Source organism: Sinohyriopsis cumingii, chromosome 14 (genome assembly GCF_028554795.1).
Source record: "Sinohyriopsis cumingii isolate HCF-2022 chromosome 14, ASM2855479v2, whole genome shotgun sequence".
NCBI lineage: Eukaryota > Metazoa > Mollusca > Bivalvia > Unionida > Unionidae > Sinohyriopsis > Sinohyriopsis cumingii.
This window is the reverse complement of record NC_142974.1, coordinates 112871441-112887961: the sequence shown is the minus strand read 5'-3', so window position 1 is coordinate 112887961 and position 16521 is coordinate 112871441. Positions and strand designations below refer to the sequence as shown.

General features: G+C 36.9%; 1 protein-coding gene across 1 annotated transcript; it reads left to right on the top strand.

The window, feature by feature from the left end:
* Positions 1-238: 238 nt before the first annotated feature.
* On the top strand, positions 239-715 carry LOC149784619 (uncharacterized). Its single transcript, XM_089933017.1, has one exon. It carries the CDS (start codon positions 239-241, stop codon positions 713-715), a length of 477 nt encoding a protein of 158 aa, XP_089789143.1.
* The last annotated feature ends 15806 nt before the right edge of the window (positions 716-16521 follow it).

The following is a 16521-nucleotide window of genomic DNA, read 5'->3' as shown; positions in this document are numbered from 1 at the left end:
CACACAGAAAAGATTGTCAGTCGGGATTTACCAAAAGGTAAGGAACGCTTACTAATCATGGACGAGTTGGATAGTGTACCAACACTCGAATACCCCAATCAAGCGCGAAACGCACTTGCTCCTGGAAAGGTACCTGGGAAAGAGGCATACCAGCTGAAGTCATCAAAAGGAAACCGTCGGAATAAAACTTCACGAACTTCTCTGCCAAAGCTGAAAAGAAGGCTTTGTATTACAAGCCATGAAAGATGCCATTATTCTCACCCTCTACATGAATAAAGGTGACAGGAACGACTGTCGTAATTACCGTTTCAGTATCCTTCTGATCAACTTTGCTAAGGTTGCGTTGAAGGTGCTCCAAGTGATTGTTGACAGAGTTCATCTAGAGTCACAATTCAGGTTTAGAGCTAAGAGGTCCACCACTGATATGGTAACTTCTGTCAGGCAGCTGCATGAAAAGTGTAGAGAGAAGTGGGAACAACTATATGATCTCACCAAGGCCATCGACATTGTTAACAGGGATGGATTGTTCAAGATGTTAGCAAAAATTGTTTGTCCACCCACTCTACTCAATATTGTGAAGTCCTTTCACGAAGACATGAATGGAACCATTATGTACTTTGGAGCCAATTCGGAAGAGTTCAGCTTCAGAAGTAACGTGAAGCAGGGCTGTGTCTTTGCCCAAACGTTGTCTGGTATCTTATTCTCAACCCTGTGAAATAACGCTTATGGAACAGGTAGAAAAGTTATATACCTTCCTACTCTATCAGGAGGGAAGCTTTTCAAGCTTTCCAGCCTTAGGGAGAAGACAAAAGTTCAAGTGAAATTCATTAGGGACATCCGATTTGCTGACGACGCAGCAGTCATAACCAAATCAAATGAGGATCTCATGGGTCGTTTTGTATGGCACTTCGGGCCTACCATAAGCGTACCCAAGACGTAGGTGATGGTACAGGGTGTAGATCCTCTACAAATCAGCATTCAGGACTTTAAACTGCACGTTGTTTAAAAACTCGTGTACTTAGGGTCAGTAATCACAATATTTCCCTTGAGAGCGAAGTTAATAGGGGCAGTAGTAAGGCTGCCACCTCACTCACCAGAGTGACAAAACTAGTATGTCCCAATATCAAACTGACGGAAGACACCAAAGTCCAAGAATTAGGATACAATGTGTGTGTGTGGTGAGTACACTCCTATATGGGACTGAATCTTGGACTTTCTTTACACACCATAAATAATGCTTAATTATTTCACTTGCGCCTTCTCGGGTGCATTCGTAACATTACTTGGGAGACAGAGTTCTAAACAGCACATTGCTTGATAGAGCAGAGACCACAAATATGTGCACCCGTCGTAGACAAAGACACTTGCGTTGGTTGGGCCACGTGTCCAAAATGGCAGACGGCTACATTCCAAAGGACCTTCTATTTGGGTAGTCGTTAACAGGGAAAATAACGATTGGAAGACCTCATCTACGCTATAAAGATACACGCAGGCGTGCTTTTAAGACACGTAGGATCAGAACAGACATTTGGGAAACGGTTGCATCAGATATCGTGCCTGGTAACATGTTGTTATAATAGGTACTCACAAAGTACAAGAGCGATCTTAGGCAGAAATCAGAAGAAAAGAGGATGCACAGAAAGGGACTGCACTGCACTGCACTTCACTGCACCAAGAAAATAAACAAACTACAGATTACAGGTGTAACAAGTGTGACAGAGTCTATCACTCTCGCATCGGACTTAGTAGACACAATATATACTGCTAAATAGATGTCAAAATCGATCGACGCAGATCCATGGCATAGTCAGACTGACAGAAACCTACGTTCTAAAATAGAAAAACATATAAGTTCCTTCTCTACCCTGCTGATCAGAATTATGTCCATTTTGACAGAGGGCATTCTAGTATCAGAGGCTTTTGAATTGTGCAGGTCATGCTAAAACTTGGCCGCCATTGCTAACAGTATAAAGTTAGTTAAATGAGTTCCTCTAAAAAATCAAAGAACATTTACCAAAATTTCATAGAGAACAATGGGGCCCTGAAATGTACACAAATAATGCTCGCTTGTCATTAAAAACACAGCTATTTGTAACAATAGTCAGCAATGCAGTCAGATTCTTTCTTGTAAATGAAGGCTGATATCAGAAGTTGACTTCATTTCGCAGAAAGTGCCTTGTGAAGAAGATATTTAAAGTTTGTATGAGTAATGCTGATCGGCCATCCAAAATGGACAATGTCTCCAAAAGTATAAAACGTTTAATAGACTTTTCTTTTCGACTTCGTTCAACAGAATTTGACCTAATATATTCTAAGGCATCCTGGGAGACGAGTCTGGATGGTGTATATTTATATGCATGTATTTATATGTATGTTAGGATATATATGTAGATATATATTTATATGTATTTTAGTGTATATACGTATGTATAAGTGTATGTGTATGCATGTTTGTATGTTTCTCCAAGCTTCTTCAGAATCTCAACCTCAGGAAGTACGTCGGCTCAGTATACTGGCAGTGTGGATATATGAATAGTTGGTGTTTCAACTTGATATGCATTCTTACGTGCATTGACGTTATATCAAGAAAGAGAAGAATGTTAATTATTGTAAACGATCTTTAACTTTCAGTAGCAAATGAAAGATGTTAAACTAGAGAAAGTGAAATGCATGTCGACTAATAGACTCCCTATCTACCATATTTTCTTGCGAAATTTGTTTTCGTGGTTTGGTAAAGGTTAAACTCCAGCCTGTCTAGATTGCATATCATATATCAGTTGCCTTTCATAGCATTCATGACGTTTTCTTTATGATGATAATCGTTTTACCAATAAGCATAAGACTTTGTTATTGAAATGATGCAAATCTAAAGACTTTTTAGGAACATTGCCAACTTATGTGATGTCTATGCCATCAGCGAAGTGTTCTTTTATGCAGAACCTTTTTTAAATTATATTTTAAAAATGTCTGTATATTTACCCACAGTCCGGTATGTTGAAAACATAATATTTAGGAGTGTGTGTGTTTTTCCAACTCCAACAAAAGGATTCAAATCGCAGCATTGAAATAGAAACTATTTAATATAATTACATACTTACATCCTTGTGTTTGGGATTTGCTGGCTGTTTATTCTCGGTGTCCAAAGTTAATGTGATTTGTCTTGAAAACTGTTATGTGCCTTTTTGTGAATGCCTAGAAGCAGCTGCTTGACACGTGACATTTTCTTTAGGCCACGGTGTAATATTTACTTTCACCAGAACACGTGTACCATTTTAGGTATTTTCTTTAAGCAACGGTGTAATATTTACTTTCACCAGAACACGTGTACCATTTTAGGCAGTTTCTTTAAGCCACGGTATAATATTTACTTTCACCAGAACACGTGTACCATTTATGTGTACTATTTACTTTCACCAGAACACGTGTACCATTTATGTGTACTATTTACTTTCACCAGAACACGTGTACCATTTATGTGTACTATTTACTTTCACCAGAACACGTGTACCATTTATGTGTACTATTTACTTTCACCAGAACACGTGTACCATTTATGTGTACTATTTACTTTCACCAGAACACGTGTACCATTTTAGGTAGTTTCTTGACTGGGACAATTACATTTCGCATCAAATGAATTAAAACGTGAATTAAAGTCTTTTTGACAGATATGAGAAGGTCCATATTGCAGACAATCTTCTTGATTTCTTATTATATTAGACTAGATTGATAGGGTGGTAACATGCGTTCTTTTCACTCCTGAGGCCACTGTTGTATCTCTGTGCTAGCAAATATGATTTTTGTTTAGTCCAGATCATGTTTTGTTTTCTTCTACGTTTCTCCAGTGTTCTTTAATTGTATTGCACTTATCTTCGTAACTCATGTATTAGGTTATCTTTATAATCGGGATCCATTAGTTTCATATGCTTCGTTACTCAGCGTAATGGAATACCTCTTAAAAGGAGGTAATACTTGGATTTTTGTAACTGCGTAAAAGCATGGACCAGAATAATAAATGTGACAGTATGTTCACGTTGCGCCGTAGTGTCTACTATTACCGGAACACGAGTACTATTTTACACCACAATTTTCCGACTGATATATATATATATATATATATATATATATATATATATATATATATATATATATATATATATATATATATATGCAAATGTAAACAAGTCTTTTAAAGGGATATCAGAAGGTCGATATTACGGTCAGTCCTCCCGTTTTCTTATTTTATCAGACACGAATGGTACTATTTGTAACGTACTTGGTTTTCGCTCCTAAGGTAACATCTATGATCCAGGTGTCATTACGTGCCAGGGATTGTTATGGCCTGGTCAAGGTCAGTTGTTTCTCCAAGCCTTTTCATTTTTCTGTACTACTATATTAACCGTCGGGAGATGTTCATATCTGGTGTTGAACATATTTTTACAAGAAACCCCAGCCCCTCCCGCTTGCATGCAAACTTTAATATGTCTTTCAGTGGAATCGTTTATGCTTTATAGCATCGGACCTAATTATCTAATATTTCAATCAGTACGTTTCTTTCTGACAATGATAATCTTTATGCTTTTATCCCATCATCCCTGTTTACTCTTTTTAGGTAAAGTTTTAATTATACTTGAACTGATGGTATAAAGAGTTTTATTCAAGGCTATATTGAAACTATTTCGCATTTTAGTAACAACTATGTATTTTTTGTCTTGTATTTAGATTATCTTTTGTAAAAAATTTCAAAACGACGACTATTGTCATCGCATGGGGAAGCAGCAAACGGTTGAATATAATTTTAAGACTTATGCTGGATATCATTACTATAGTATTCTTGGTTTCGTCAAGTAATGTGGGTTGTCTTACTAACGGGTACGTCTGTAGTTGTGTGGCTGCGTACAAGTAACTACTTGGATAACATACATATAATTCTCTTTCTTTTGTGCGGCAGTGTTTGCTATACCAGAAAAATATGTACTATTTTACTCCGTTTCTATACTGAGCAGTTCACATTTTAAACAGAAAGTTAACGATTTTTAGTATTTTGGAGGAACACGAGAAGGCCTACTTTCAGATAAGTCCTCGTGTTTCTTTTTGCATATCTGGTGGGTTTTTTTCTCTGTGATAATGTGCTTATTTCAGTAACAAATATAATTTGTTTCCAAAGTCCGGCATTATAGAAAATAAAAGGTTATCTTTTAAACGAAGCATATCCTTGTGTCACAGATCACATAATTCACGTTTCATCATTTACTGTTGTCAACCTTAAAAAAACACAGTTCATTGGTGTCGTATTGTTTAATGAGTAGGAGCAACTGTCCAGATCATAGCTGTGACATTCCTTTTATACTGCAGTGTCTAACCTGACAAGTATATGTGTACTGTATTACAGTTTCACCAATGAAATACTTACATTTGTAAAAGAAATAAACACATAATGCAACTTCTTGTACGTAGGGATATATCTAGCATGAAGGTGAATTAAGAAATAAATTCACAGCTTCGAAAATAAAAAGTTTTATTTTTGTCAGTGGTACATGTACACAATCTGAAACTAGTAATGGATTGCTTGCGTTGCAATGTATAAGGCGGTATAGTTTCTTGTCATTTTTGGCTCCTCAACACATTTATGTTACATCGTTCCGAACCATGGATAGCCATATCCCTTGCCCTGACCACACCTCTGCATGATTCTTCGACTGGTCCGATATCATTTCTTTCACCGTCAGTCCGTGTTTGGTCATTAATGCGATATGCCGACGACTACTGAGTCTTCATGCAAATATTGAAGGTGAGCTACTGTCATGGAATGGATAAAGAAGAAGTTTTACGCAAGCAGCTATGCTACCATCTTTTCTTAGAAATAAATAAATAAATAAATAAATAAATGTAAGCATGGGTGTTAGTTGGGTAGCGCCTGTACCTACCAAATGTAAGTATGTGTGCTTTTACGGAGGGCCTGTACCTTGTACCTGTATGCATGAGTGTCGATTGGCCTGGGCCTGTAACCAGAACTTGTAAGTATGTGTGTCTGTTTCCTAGGGTCTGTACCTAGTACATATAAATATGGGTGTTTGTTGGGTAAGGCCTGTACCTACAACCGGTAAGTATGCGTCCCTTTGGGTTAGGGGATGGACCTACTACCTGTAGGCATGTGTATCTGTGGGTTAGGGGCTGTGCCTAATACTTGTAAGCATATGTGCCTGTGGGTTAGGGCTTAAAGCTACTACCTATAAGTAAGTGTACCTGTGGTTTATTGCCTGTACCTAGTACCTGTAAAGTATGGATGTTTACTGGGTAGGACCTGTACCTAGTACCTGTAAAGTACGGATGTTTACTGGGTAGGACTTGTACCTAGTACCTGTAAAGTATGGACGTTTACTGGGTAGGACCTGTACCTATTACCTGTAAAGTATGGATGTTTACTGGGTAGGACCTGTACCTAGTACCTGTAAAGTATGGATGTTTACTGGGTAGGACTTGTACCTAGTACCTGTAAAGTATGGATGTTTACTGGGTAGGACTTGTACCTAGTACCTGTAAAGTATGGATGTTTACTGGGTAGGACTTGTACCTAGTACCTGTAAAGTATGGATGTTTACTGGGTAGGACCTGTACCTAGTACCTGTAAAGTATGGATGTTTACTGGGTAGGACTTGTACCTAGTACCTGTAAAGTATGGATGTTTACTGGGTAGGACTTGTACCTAGTACCTGTAAAGTATGGATGTTTACTGGGTAGGACTTGTACCTAGTACCCGTAAAGTATGGATGTTTACTGGGTAGGACTCGTACCTAGTACCTGTAAAGTATGGATGTTTACTGGGTAGGACCTGTACCTAGTACCTGTAAAGTATGGATGTTTACTGGGTAGGACTTGTACCTAGTACCTGTAAAGTATGGATGTTTACTGGGTAGGACTTGTACCTAGTACCTGTAAAGTATGGATGTTTACTGGGTAGGACCTGTACCTAGTACCTGTAAAGTATGGATGGATGTTTACTGGGTAGGACTTGTACCTAGTACCTGTAAAGTAACGAGGTTTAGTGGGTTAGGCCTGTACATAGTGCCGGAAAGCACGTGTGCTTGTTATTTGTGACTTTTACCTAGTACCTGTAAGTATGTGTACCTGTTGGAGAGGGCATGTGTCTAGTACATTTACGTGTTTTTGCTTCAACGGTTTAGCATTGTCTTAGTATCTTTATGTGCGCGTACTTGTTGGCTAGTTTCTACACCTAGTACGTGTATAAAAGTGTTTGTTGTCTTGGGCCTACAACTACTACCTTTATAAATATGTGTTTGTTGTCTAGGGCCTACACCTAGTACCTTTACAAATGTGTGCTTGTTGACTAGGGCCTACACCTAGTACCTTTATAAATATGTGCTTGTCCACTAGAGCCTACACCTAGTACCTTTATAAATGTGTGTTTGTTGTCTAGGGCCTACACCTAGTACGTTTATAAAAGTGTTTGTTGTCTAGGGCCTACACCTAGTACCTTTATAAATGTGTGTTTGTTGTCTAGGGCCTACACCTAGTACCTTTATAAATGTGTGTTTGTTGTTTAGGGCCTACACCTAGTACCTTTATAAATGTGTGCTTGTTGTCTAGGGCCTACACCTAGTACCTTTATAAATGTGTGCTTGTTGTCTAGGGCCTACACCTAGTACGTTTATAAAAGTGTTTGTTGTCTAGGGCCTACACCTAGTACCTTTATAAATGTGTGGTTGTTGTCTAGGGCCTACACCTAGTACGCTTATAAATGTGTGCTTGTTGACTAGGGCCTATACCTAGTACCTTTATAAATGTGTGCTTGTTGACAAGGGCCTACACCTAGTACCTTTATAAATTTTTCTTGTTGAGTAGGGCCTACACCTAGTACCTTTATAAATGTGTGCTTGTTGACTAGGGCCTACACCTAGTACCTTTATACATTTTTCTTGTTGACTAGGGCCTACACCTAGTACCTTTATAAATGTGTGCTTGTTGACTAGGGCCTACACCTAGTACCTTTATACATTTTTCTTGTTGACTAGGGCCTACACCTAGTATCTTTATAAATGTGTGCTTGTTGACTAGGGCCTACATCTAGTACCTTTATAAATGTGTGCTTGTTGGCTAGGGCCTACACCTAGTACCTTTATAAATGTGTGCTTGTTGGCTAGGGCCAACACCTATCATCTTTATAAATATGTGCTTGTTGGCTAGGGCCAACACCTATTATCTTTATAAATGTGTGCTTGTTGGGTTAGCCCTGCTCCTAGTATATTTAAGTACGTGTGCCTATGAGCCATTTAGATATAGCCTTGGTTGACGGGAGAAGAACTTCTCGTCTACAATTCTCCAGCAATATAATATTTTGAATAATTCGATATATGTTTATTTATAATTTTGTTTGTCCTGTTGTGGGTTAACGCCATCTCTCAGCACATGTTATATACATTGCGGCTAGTACATTTGGTGGGGAAAAAACCCTGGAAGAACTACCAACCCACGGAGAGGTAGTTACAAGCTTTCTCACATACCCACAGTGGTCGAGCAAGAGACTCGGACACAAGAAGGCAGAGATGGGATTGAAAAGATTCGTAAAGGCGAGAGCTTTAGAGCACTCGGTGACCCGGGGCCCTGTTAATGTTGTAGCCTAAATCTAGAAAAAAGCATATTCCTATTCACCCACCTGAATTAAACAGATAGTCTTGCATAATACTTGAACGATTATTGGAGCCTAGTGTTTATTCCTCTATGCATTAGCAATAACAACACAAAATACAAATACATACAATTTAAAATAGTGGAATTAAAATTACTATGGTTATACTTCATACATTTACTATACAAATAAGTGAGAGACATTGTCCAACAAACTTGGTATCAATAAATCTATGGTTGAAAACCTTTACGAAAAAAATAACAATAATGCACGCAAAGCAGATTATTGTATTGAACAATATGACTTAAAAAAAGTCTGTTAAATAAGATAGTAGGCTATCAAATTTATAATTTTACATGTGTATCAGTGTAATCATTTGCGAATATGTTAGAACTTTCAAATATACTTCCATGTTCATCTTTACGTTCACCTTTGGGAAAGCATATAGTATACCTATTCAAAGCACGACAATGCAAATACATTCATATTTTTCTAAATATAGATACATATTTCACGTCTTATGTATGTGAAAGGTGTTCTTATACTCATAATATGGACTTTTCTCCGAGTCTGGTTCAAGGACACCTACGTGTGCTTATTAATAGACACGCTGAGACAGAGGTTTCGTTAAAGCAACTGGATTTGTTCTACCTATCTATTTTACATTAGGATTTAATACCTTACTAGTATAACTATGCAACGATACAATAACTCTCCATTCCAGCACACAGATCTCTTATTAATATCTTACTAGTATTAGTACCAGATGAGGCACCAACTGTTCCCTCCAATACACTGATCTCGTTTTAATATTGTAATATTGTCAGTACCAAACGATTCACTAAAATTTCACTCCAGTATATATATATATATATATATATATATATATATATATATATATATATATATATATATATATATATATATATTACATTGTTTAAATATCTTATCAGTATCAGTATGAAACGAAGATCTTTCCACTCTACTGATCTCATTTGAATGTCTAACTTGTACAAGTAGCAACATATTGTAAGGCCCTTTTTGGTCCTTAAGGGTGTTACGTATTTTTGTACATAGGAACTGATAATGTTATGTAAGAAAAGATAAAAGCTTCGGGTTGGGGCAATGGAAGATGGGTTATATCATCAACATAAAATCGAGAACAATTTGACTATGTTTAATAAATTGTGAAAATAAATAAATAATAAATAAGAGCTATAGTTACTGTGTACAACCAGATTATGTAATTTTAATATAACAAACTGGAAGGGGGGGGGGGGCTGTCAGGTGTGGTGGGAGACAAATGTTACAATCTATTTTTGTTGGAATAAATATATTATTCTTGTTTATTCGATATTGTAAAACGTGCTATTTATAAAGATTCAAAATGTACTAACTTGACACTTTGCTGTTTCTTTTTGTCACTTTGTATTTTGGCGCCGACTGTACTCGTCAGTTGTCTGACCAACAATGACAGCACTCCCCTATTTATATCCTTCCCCCATACACCACATGACACAATTCAACCAATCGATGAATGCACGGCAACCCATGCAACCAGTCAGTGTCTTGTATGGTGTGCCGTGTATTGCATTGTAAACAATACAGTTTTGCATGGTATACCATGTCAACATTACAAATACATAAATTACATAACAAGAATTATTACAAATACATAAATTACATAACAAGAATTATTTCAATACTGTATGACTTGCCTATGAAATGAATAAGAACATTTTATGAGATAAAGCTTATGTGAAATTAAACTTTATGATGATAACTTAAGTCTTCAATACACACACACACACACACACACACACACTTCATGCAATGGATTCTTTACTTTAAAAAGCAGTTTGAATGTCACGTGTTGGCTTTCAATCATAATCAGCGGACTGATCTGGACAATATACTTTATATCATTTTTGACCTAGACACATTCTTTTTTCCATTAAGATTTAGTTTCATCTTGTTGTTTTGAAGCATGACTAGAGACGTAACATGATGTACACAAGTTAGACCTATATAATGTGATCCAAGAACACCCATTATTCACGCATTTTTCGTAAACACATATGATACACACGTGTCACTATTTTTTTCTTCTTCTAGTTTTCTTTGTAATTGTGGCAAGTTACCTGGATATAAAGGAAATTCTGTTCGTCTAGACTATCTAATTATTGTTATCGTAGGGCATGATAGGAAAGACTATTTTAGTCGACTAGAGTATCTAATTACTCAAGACATTCCAACACATGAATACAAAGTCTCCTCTCACATAAACAATATCAACTTGGTGTCGTCAACTTCTAATCCAGCTAAATGTATGCAAGTATGTAATGCAAGTATGTATGTATGTATGTGTGCGTGCGTGCGTGCGTGCGCGTGCGTGCGTGCGTGCGTGTACATATGCATGCATGTATGTATGTATGCATGTATGTATGTATGCATGCATGTATATGTGTGCATGTTTGGTGCCTGCGTGTGTGCATATTTATGTATGTATGTGTGTGTATATGTATGTATTTATGTGTGTATGCATGTATGTATTTATGAATGTATGTATCTTTCTCTTATCAACATATGAGCGGGGCCCCGAGTGGCCGAGTGGTCTAAAGCGCTCACCGTTCCGGATCACTGCCATCTCACCTCTGTCTGCGTGGGTTCGAGTCCAAGGCTCGGCTAGCGTGGGTACGTGGGAAAGCCTGCCAGTAGCTTCTCGTGGGTCGGTGGTTCTTCCCTGGGTTTTCCAGGGTTCTTCCTCCACCAGTTATACTGGCCGCCATGTATAGCATATCTTGTGCTGAAACATGGCGTTAAACCTTCGAACAACAACAACATATGAGCTGATGTCAATTCATGTCGAGACCTTATTTTGGGTAACTCTTACATAGATTTAGTTCCAGCAGAGTTATCTCTCTTATGTGCAATGGAGTGCCGGGTTTCATGCATTTCAGGTAGACAATCTAACATTGCTCCCTATGATTGTGTGATACATATTATCAAGTGTGATAGACAGTATATTTAGTTCACAAAACATTAGCTACCATGATACTAGAAAGCGACCTCAGTCACTCCCGCACAACCCCATCCTTTCAAGGAAGCGCTACATCAGCGAAAGATGTAGTGAGATCAGTTGGTAACATTATTATTACCTGAAAAAGTTTAACAAAGAGGACAGGAAGAGACTCATATCGAGTATATTATTAAAAATCGATCCATATATAGTCCCAGGACTAATGCTCATGTCCAGAAACAAATTTATCATGTGACATAGGCCATATATGCGTTTTAACCTGTCCTGTCTAACCTAGCTGACAGTGTCAACGCAATGCAAAGTACGGGCAAATACTATATTTGTACAACATTTCTATTTTATTTCACGATTCTCCTTACTGTCTTCATACATAGAAAACTTAAAACTATATCGAATTTCAGATGAATTATCCTCTTTTGGAGACTAAATAATATTAAGTATCCATTTCAAGACAAACATATTTCTCACGAATAAGATCGTTTAAAAGTATACATTAGATCATCCTTTGCGTGACTCTTCAGCAAACGTACCATATCATCTCACTGGAACACATACAATATAACAAAAATACACCCTTATGTTTGGGATTCTTTAGTTTATTATGGTACACTTTGCTAGATATCGTGCTTTATCTTGAAAACAGATCTCCTATTGCGTGTTGTTCCCGCGTAAAAGTCGACGTCATGACACTGTTTCAAAATGTCTGTTTTCACCTGTATACGTCTACTCTTTTACGCATGAGACGTTCTGGTGTCGAATTTCCTATTTGACGGGGACAAGATTGCTAATACCAAATGATAGCTCCTGAAATGAAGTAAATAAGTAAACCACGTGCATGAACAACTCGTTCATGTGGTTGGAAACGTTATGTTCAGACGGAAAATACTACTATGATTAATACTACTGCTACTACTACTACTACTACTACTACTACCAGTAATAGTAATAATAATAATAATAATATTCAGGGTTACATTATTAGCAACTTGCTAGTTAAGTGCAGTTAGTAAAAGCATACAAAATTAATGTATACTGCATAAAAGAAAACAAACAGAATACAAATTATAAATGGTTAACTTACTGAATTTCTTTGTAAATACAAATATAGCCAAATGGTCTAATAGTTAAGCTCCGTCTATGAGAATCAGAGATGTAAAGTGTTTTCAACCCGAAAACGAATGTCGTCAAAAGTATGGAGGGCCATCTGTATGGATGCACCCTCACACTGGTTTATCACTGCTAAGGTCTCATTTGACAGTTTATCTGGTAAATTTTCGTCCTATTGCAGAAAATTGAGAATAATTTTTCACTGAATATACAAATACAAACAAACTAATGATTTTTGTAGAAAAGATACATACCAGATTTTGACTGTGGCAAATAGGTTAATTCCTGATGCAATTGGTGGCTTTTAAAATGAACCAACACTGCCACCAACCCTTAAATTTTACATTAATTTTTGACAGCAAAGAGCTATTTTGAATATTTTCCTGTGACAAAGCAGCTAAAAGAATCAGTATGTGCCTTATGCATGAATAAATTTCACTAGTACTCTAACAAATTATCATACTTTTCATCACCCCTTAACCATCTAGATATTTAGATATTTAAGCCAAGTCGGCTGCTTATTTGCAGCCCAAGTTACGCATTTGATCTCCAATGCTCGTCTAACTGTGACAATCAGTCACCAACAAGCCAACCCATTGTCAAGCCTAACTCAAAGTAAATCATGCAAAGTAGGTTCATGCCTTCTAGCTTAAAAATTAGGGAGGTGTCAAAATACGAAACTATCCAGCGAGACTTAAATCCACACCTCTGCTAGATAGCGGTTCACTATGCAACTTTGTATCATATCTCTGCTCCGACCAGCTTGGCTGACACATGTTTATGTTAAGAATAGGACAAAATAGTTATACTCACTTGACCCCTTCATGTTTTCTGTGATGACTTGCTAAAGTAAACTCAATACATATTTTAACTGTAGTGCGAACAAAGTAAGTACACTTTTGGCTTTCATTTTTAGGCATTTTGACGACGCTTTCTCTTCTGATTACATAAATACATACTAGAGAGTCAATAGTCTTGACACATTTTATCATCTAATCATCGTGAGGGAAAGAAGGGAGGGAGAAAAGATGAGACAAATGAAAAGTCTTAAATGTGGAGATATAGATCTGAATATTGTGCATAAAAAGGCCGATATGATTCCTAAACGGAAAAAGAAAGTAGTTCCAAAAGTGGCTGAAATTGTTAAAGTTCCGTTATCCCTACCAAAACAGATGAGGCACTGATTGTATGAAAATATAACACGATGAGCTTGGTAAAATGGCTATATACGAATACATTACAGAGTCCACAATCAACTATCTTTACTGGAAGTGATTTAATTCAAAGAGTTATTGAGACGAGAAGATGATCATGCTGTAACAATGACACTCAGCAATGACCAGGAATATATATATATATATATATATATATATATATATATATATATATATATATATATATATATATATATATATATATATATATATATATATATATATATATAATTTCATCATGGACAGACAAAACTCAAAATAAAACATTCTGAAATCAAATCAGAATGAATGCAAGTCATATATTAACTGAGATACTTGAGGGATAAGTCGTTAGAGCTTCCGCATCGGATGCGGGAGGTGGCGGGTTGAAACCTCGGCCGAGTCATGCCTAAGATTTATAAAATGGTACTAGCAGCTGTCTCTCTTGGCACACATCATTAAGAGGTTAGTGTCAGATCTGGTCGGCCTGATGTCAGGATAATGTAACTGGGTGGGATATAGTGCCACATGTCTGCGGCATGATGGCCCAATGTTATGCAACACCATGAAATGCACAGTGCAGACATCGTAGTGATATGACTAAAATTGTTAAAGCAAAGTTACCCCCCCCCCCCGCTCTGATTTATTGAAATATTGGAGGATGAGCTTGGTAAAATGGCAAACTTGTATACGGGTATTGATTTTATTGAAATGTTATATGATGAGCATGTTGTAATGGCAAATTTGTATAAGAATAAATTACAAAATAAAAAATCAATTATCTTTACTGAAAGCAAGTTAATTCAGTTCAGTTAGGCAAATATCTGCCTTGTCTTTGAAACATGATAACTGAGAGCAAAGAGACTGTGTCTGATTCATAATGATTGTAATTTAAATTTCAAGTATTGAAAATTCATGCTACGTTTTGTGCATGACTTGACCGTTTATGACATCCACCTATTGGTCAAGGAGTCTGTCCGACGTGAACCTGATCATGAAGTAATAATCATACCGAACAACCTCTCGAAATTGATTTCATTTAGCAGAACAACGTCAAGAAATTGATTTCATTTAGCAGAAAGTTGGTAGTTAATAGGTTCGCGCGCGAGAGAGAGAGAGATAGGGAGAGAAAAACAGGTAAAAAGAACAGAAAAAGTTGTAGACAGCTAAACAAATATAGGCCAAGGACTGAAACAGATAGCAAAGGAAATTAAATGATGCCAATGTTCTTTTAAAGACAATTAAAGAATTAAAAATATTCAACCCAATAATCTGAGTACATTAAGAGTACATTTATTGTTCCACAGATTTAATGAGACAATTATTCCACCTATTGTAATTTAGTTCGTTTTGATTTCTTCTATTTTTTATAGGAAATATAAGAAAATAAATTCAGCTGGAACAATTAGAACTGTACTAGTTTAGATCTCGATTTCAAATTTGACATGGAAGGCGAATCATGGATGGTATCACTTTTCCAAAAGCCATAATAAAAACAGGTCCTACATATATATAATTTACAAGATTTTATCTTTTCTTCCTCCTTTTACTTTATCCTTTCAAAAGATGATAGTTGAAATTGCAATGGAAACAACCATTGTTTCTCTTTAAAATATCACGAAAAGTTATTAGAACCTGATACGTGTACTTCAGGAATTGTTTAATCCCGGAATATAATAATAATAATAATAATAATAATAATGACAACAACAACATTCTGTGCCTTCGTCTTGTCATTCACCATTTTCTCGTCCTCCCCTTACTTTCTTTCCGTCAACCTATACTTTCATTATCCCATCCTAGTCTCTCTTACTACTCTCTCCAACTCTCTTTTTCTTTCTGCGCTTCTTTCTCCAACTCCCTTTTTATACCTGCTCTATCTCTCCCTCTGTATTCTCTCTCTCCCTCCCCATACTCCCCCTATTGTTATCCCTACTGTCTCTCTCTCTCTCTTCCTGCTCTCTCCCTACTCTATCTACTGTCTACCTATCACTCCTTGTCTCTCCTTACATTCTCTCCATCTAATTAGCTCTTTCTGTCTACTCTCATTCTATGTCTCTCTATCTCGCTCCCCCTGCTCTCCTCCCCTCACACTTGCTTTCTCTCTCATCATACTTAATCCCGAATCTACTACTCTCTCTCACATCCGTGCCTTAATCTCGCTCATCCTCTGTCTCTCCCTTTCTCTCTCCGCAATTCTTCCACGCACCTCCGTCGTTTATATGGATTTGGTACTTTTAATATACCGATCATCTGCAAGACTACCGGTAAAATAACGAAACTGTAAGTACTATAAAATAGGAAAAACATCCTGCAACATTCATACACGATCGAATTAAAGAAACTACTGAATGTTTGCAAAAACCCAGGATTGTACATTCTGTAGAAATAGCCTGGATTTTATACTGCAACCATTTCCTCAAGTTTCGTTATGGAAGAAAGTGAAGAGACCGACGATCTATCACAGTTGATGGGCGTGTAGGACTGACAGTACTAATTCAGTTCCCATAGAAAACATATGCAAACACCAAGAT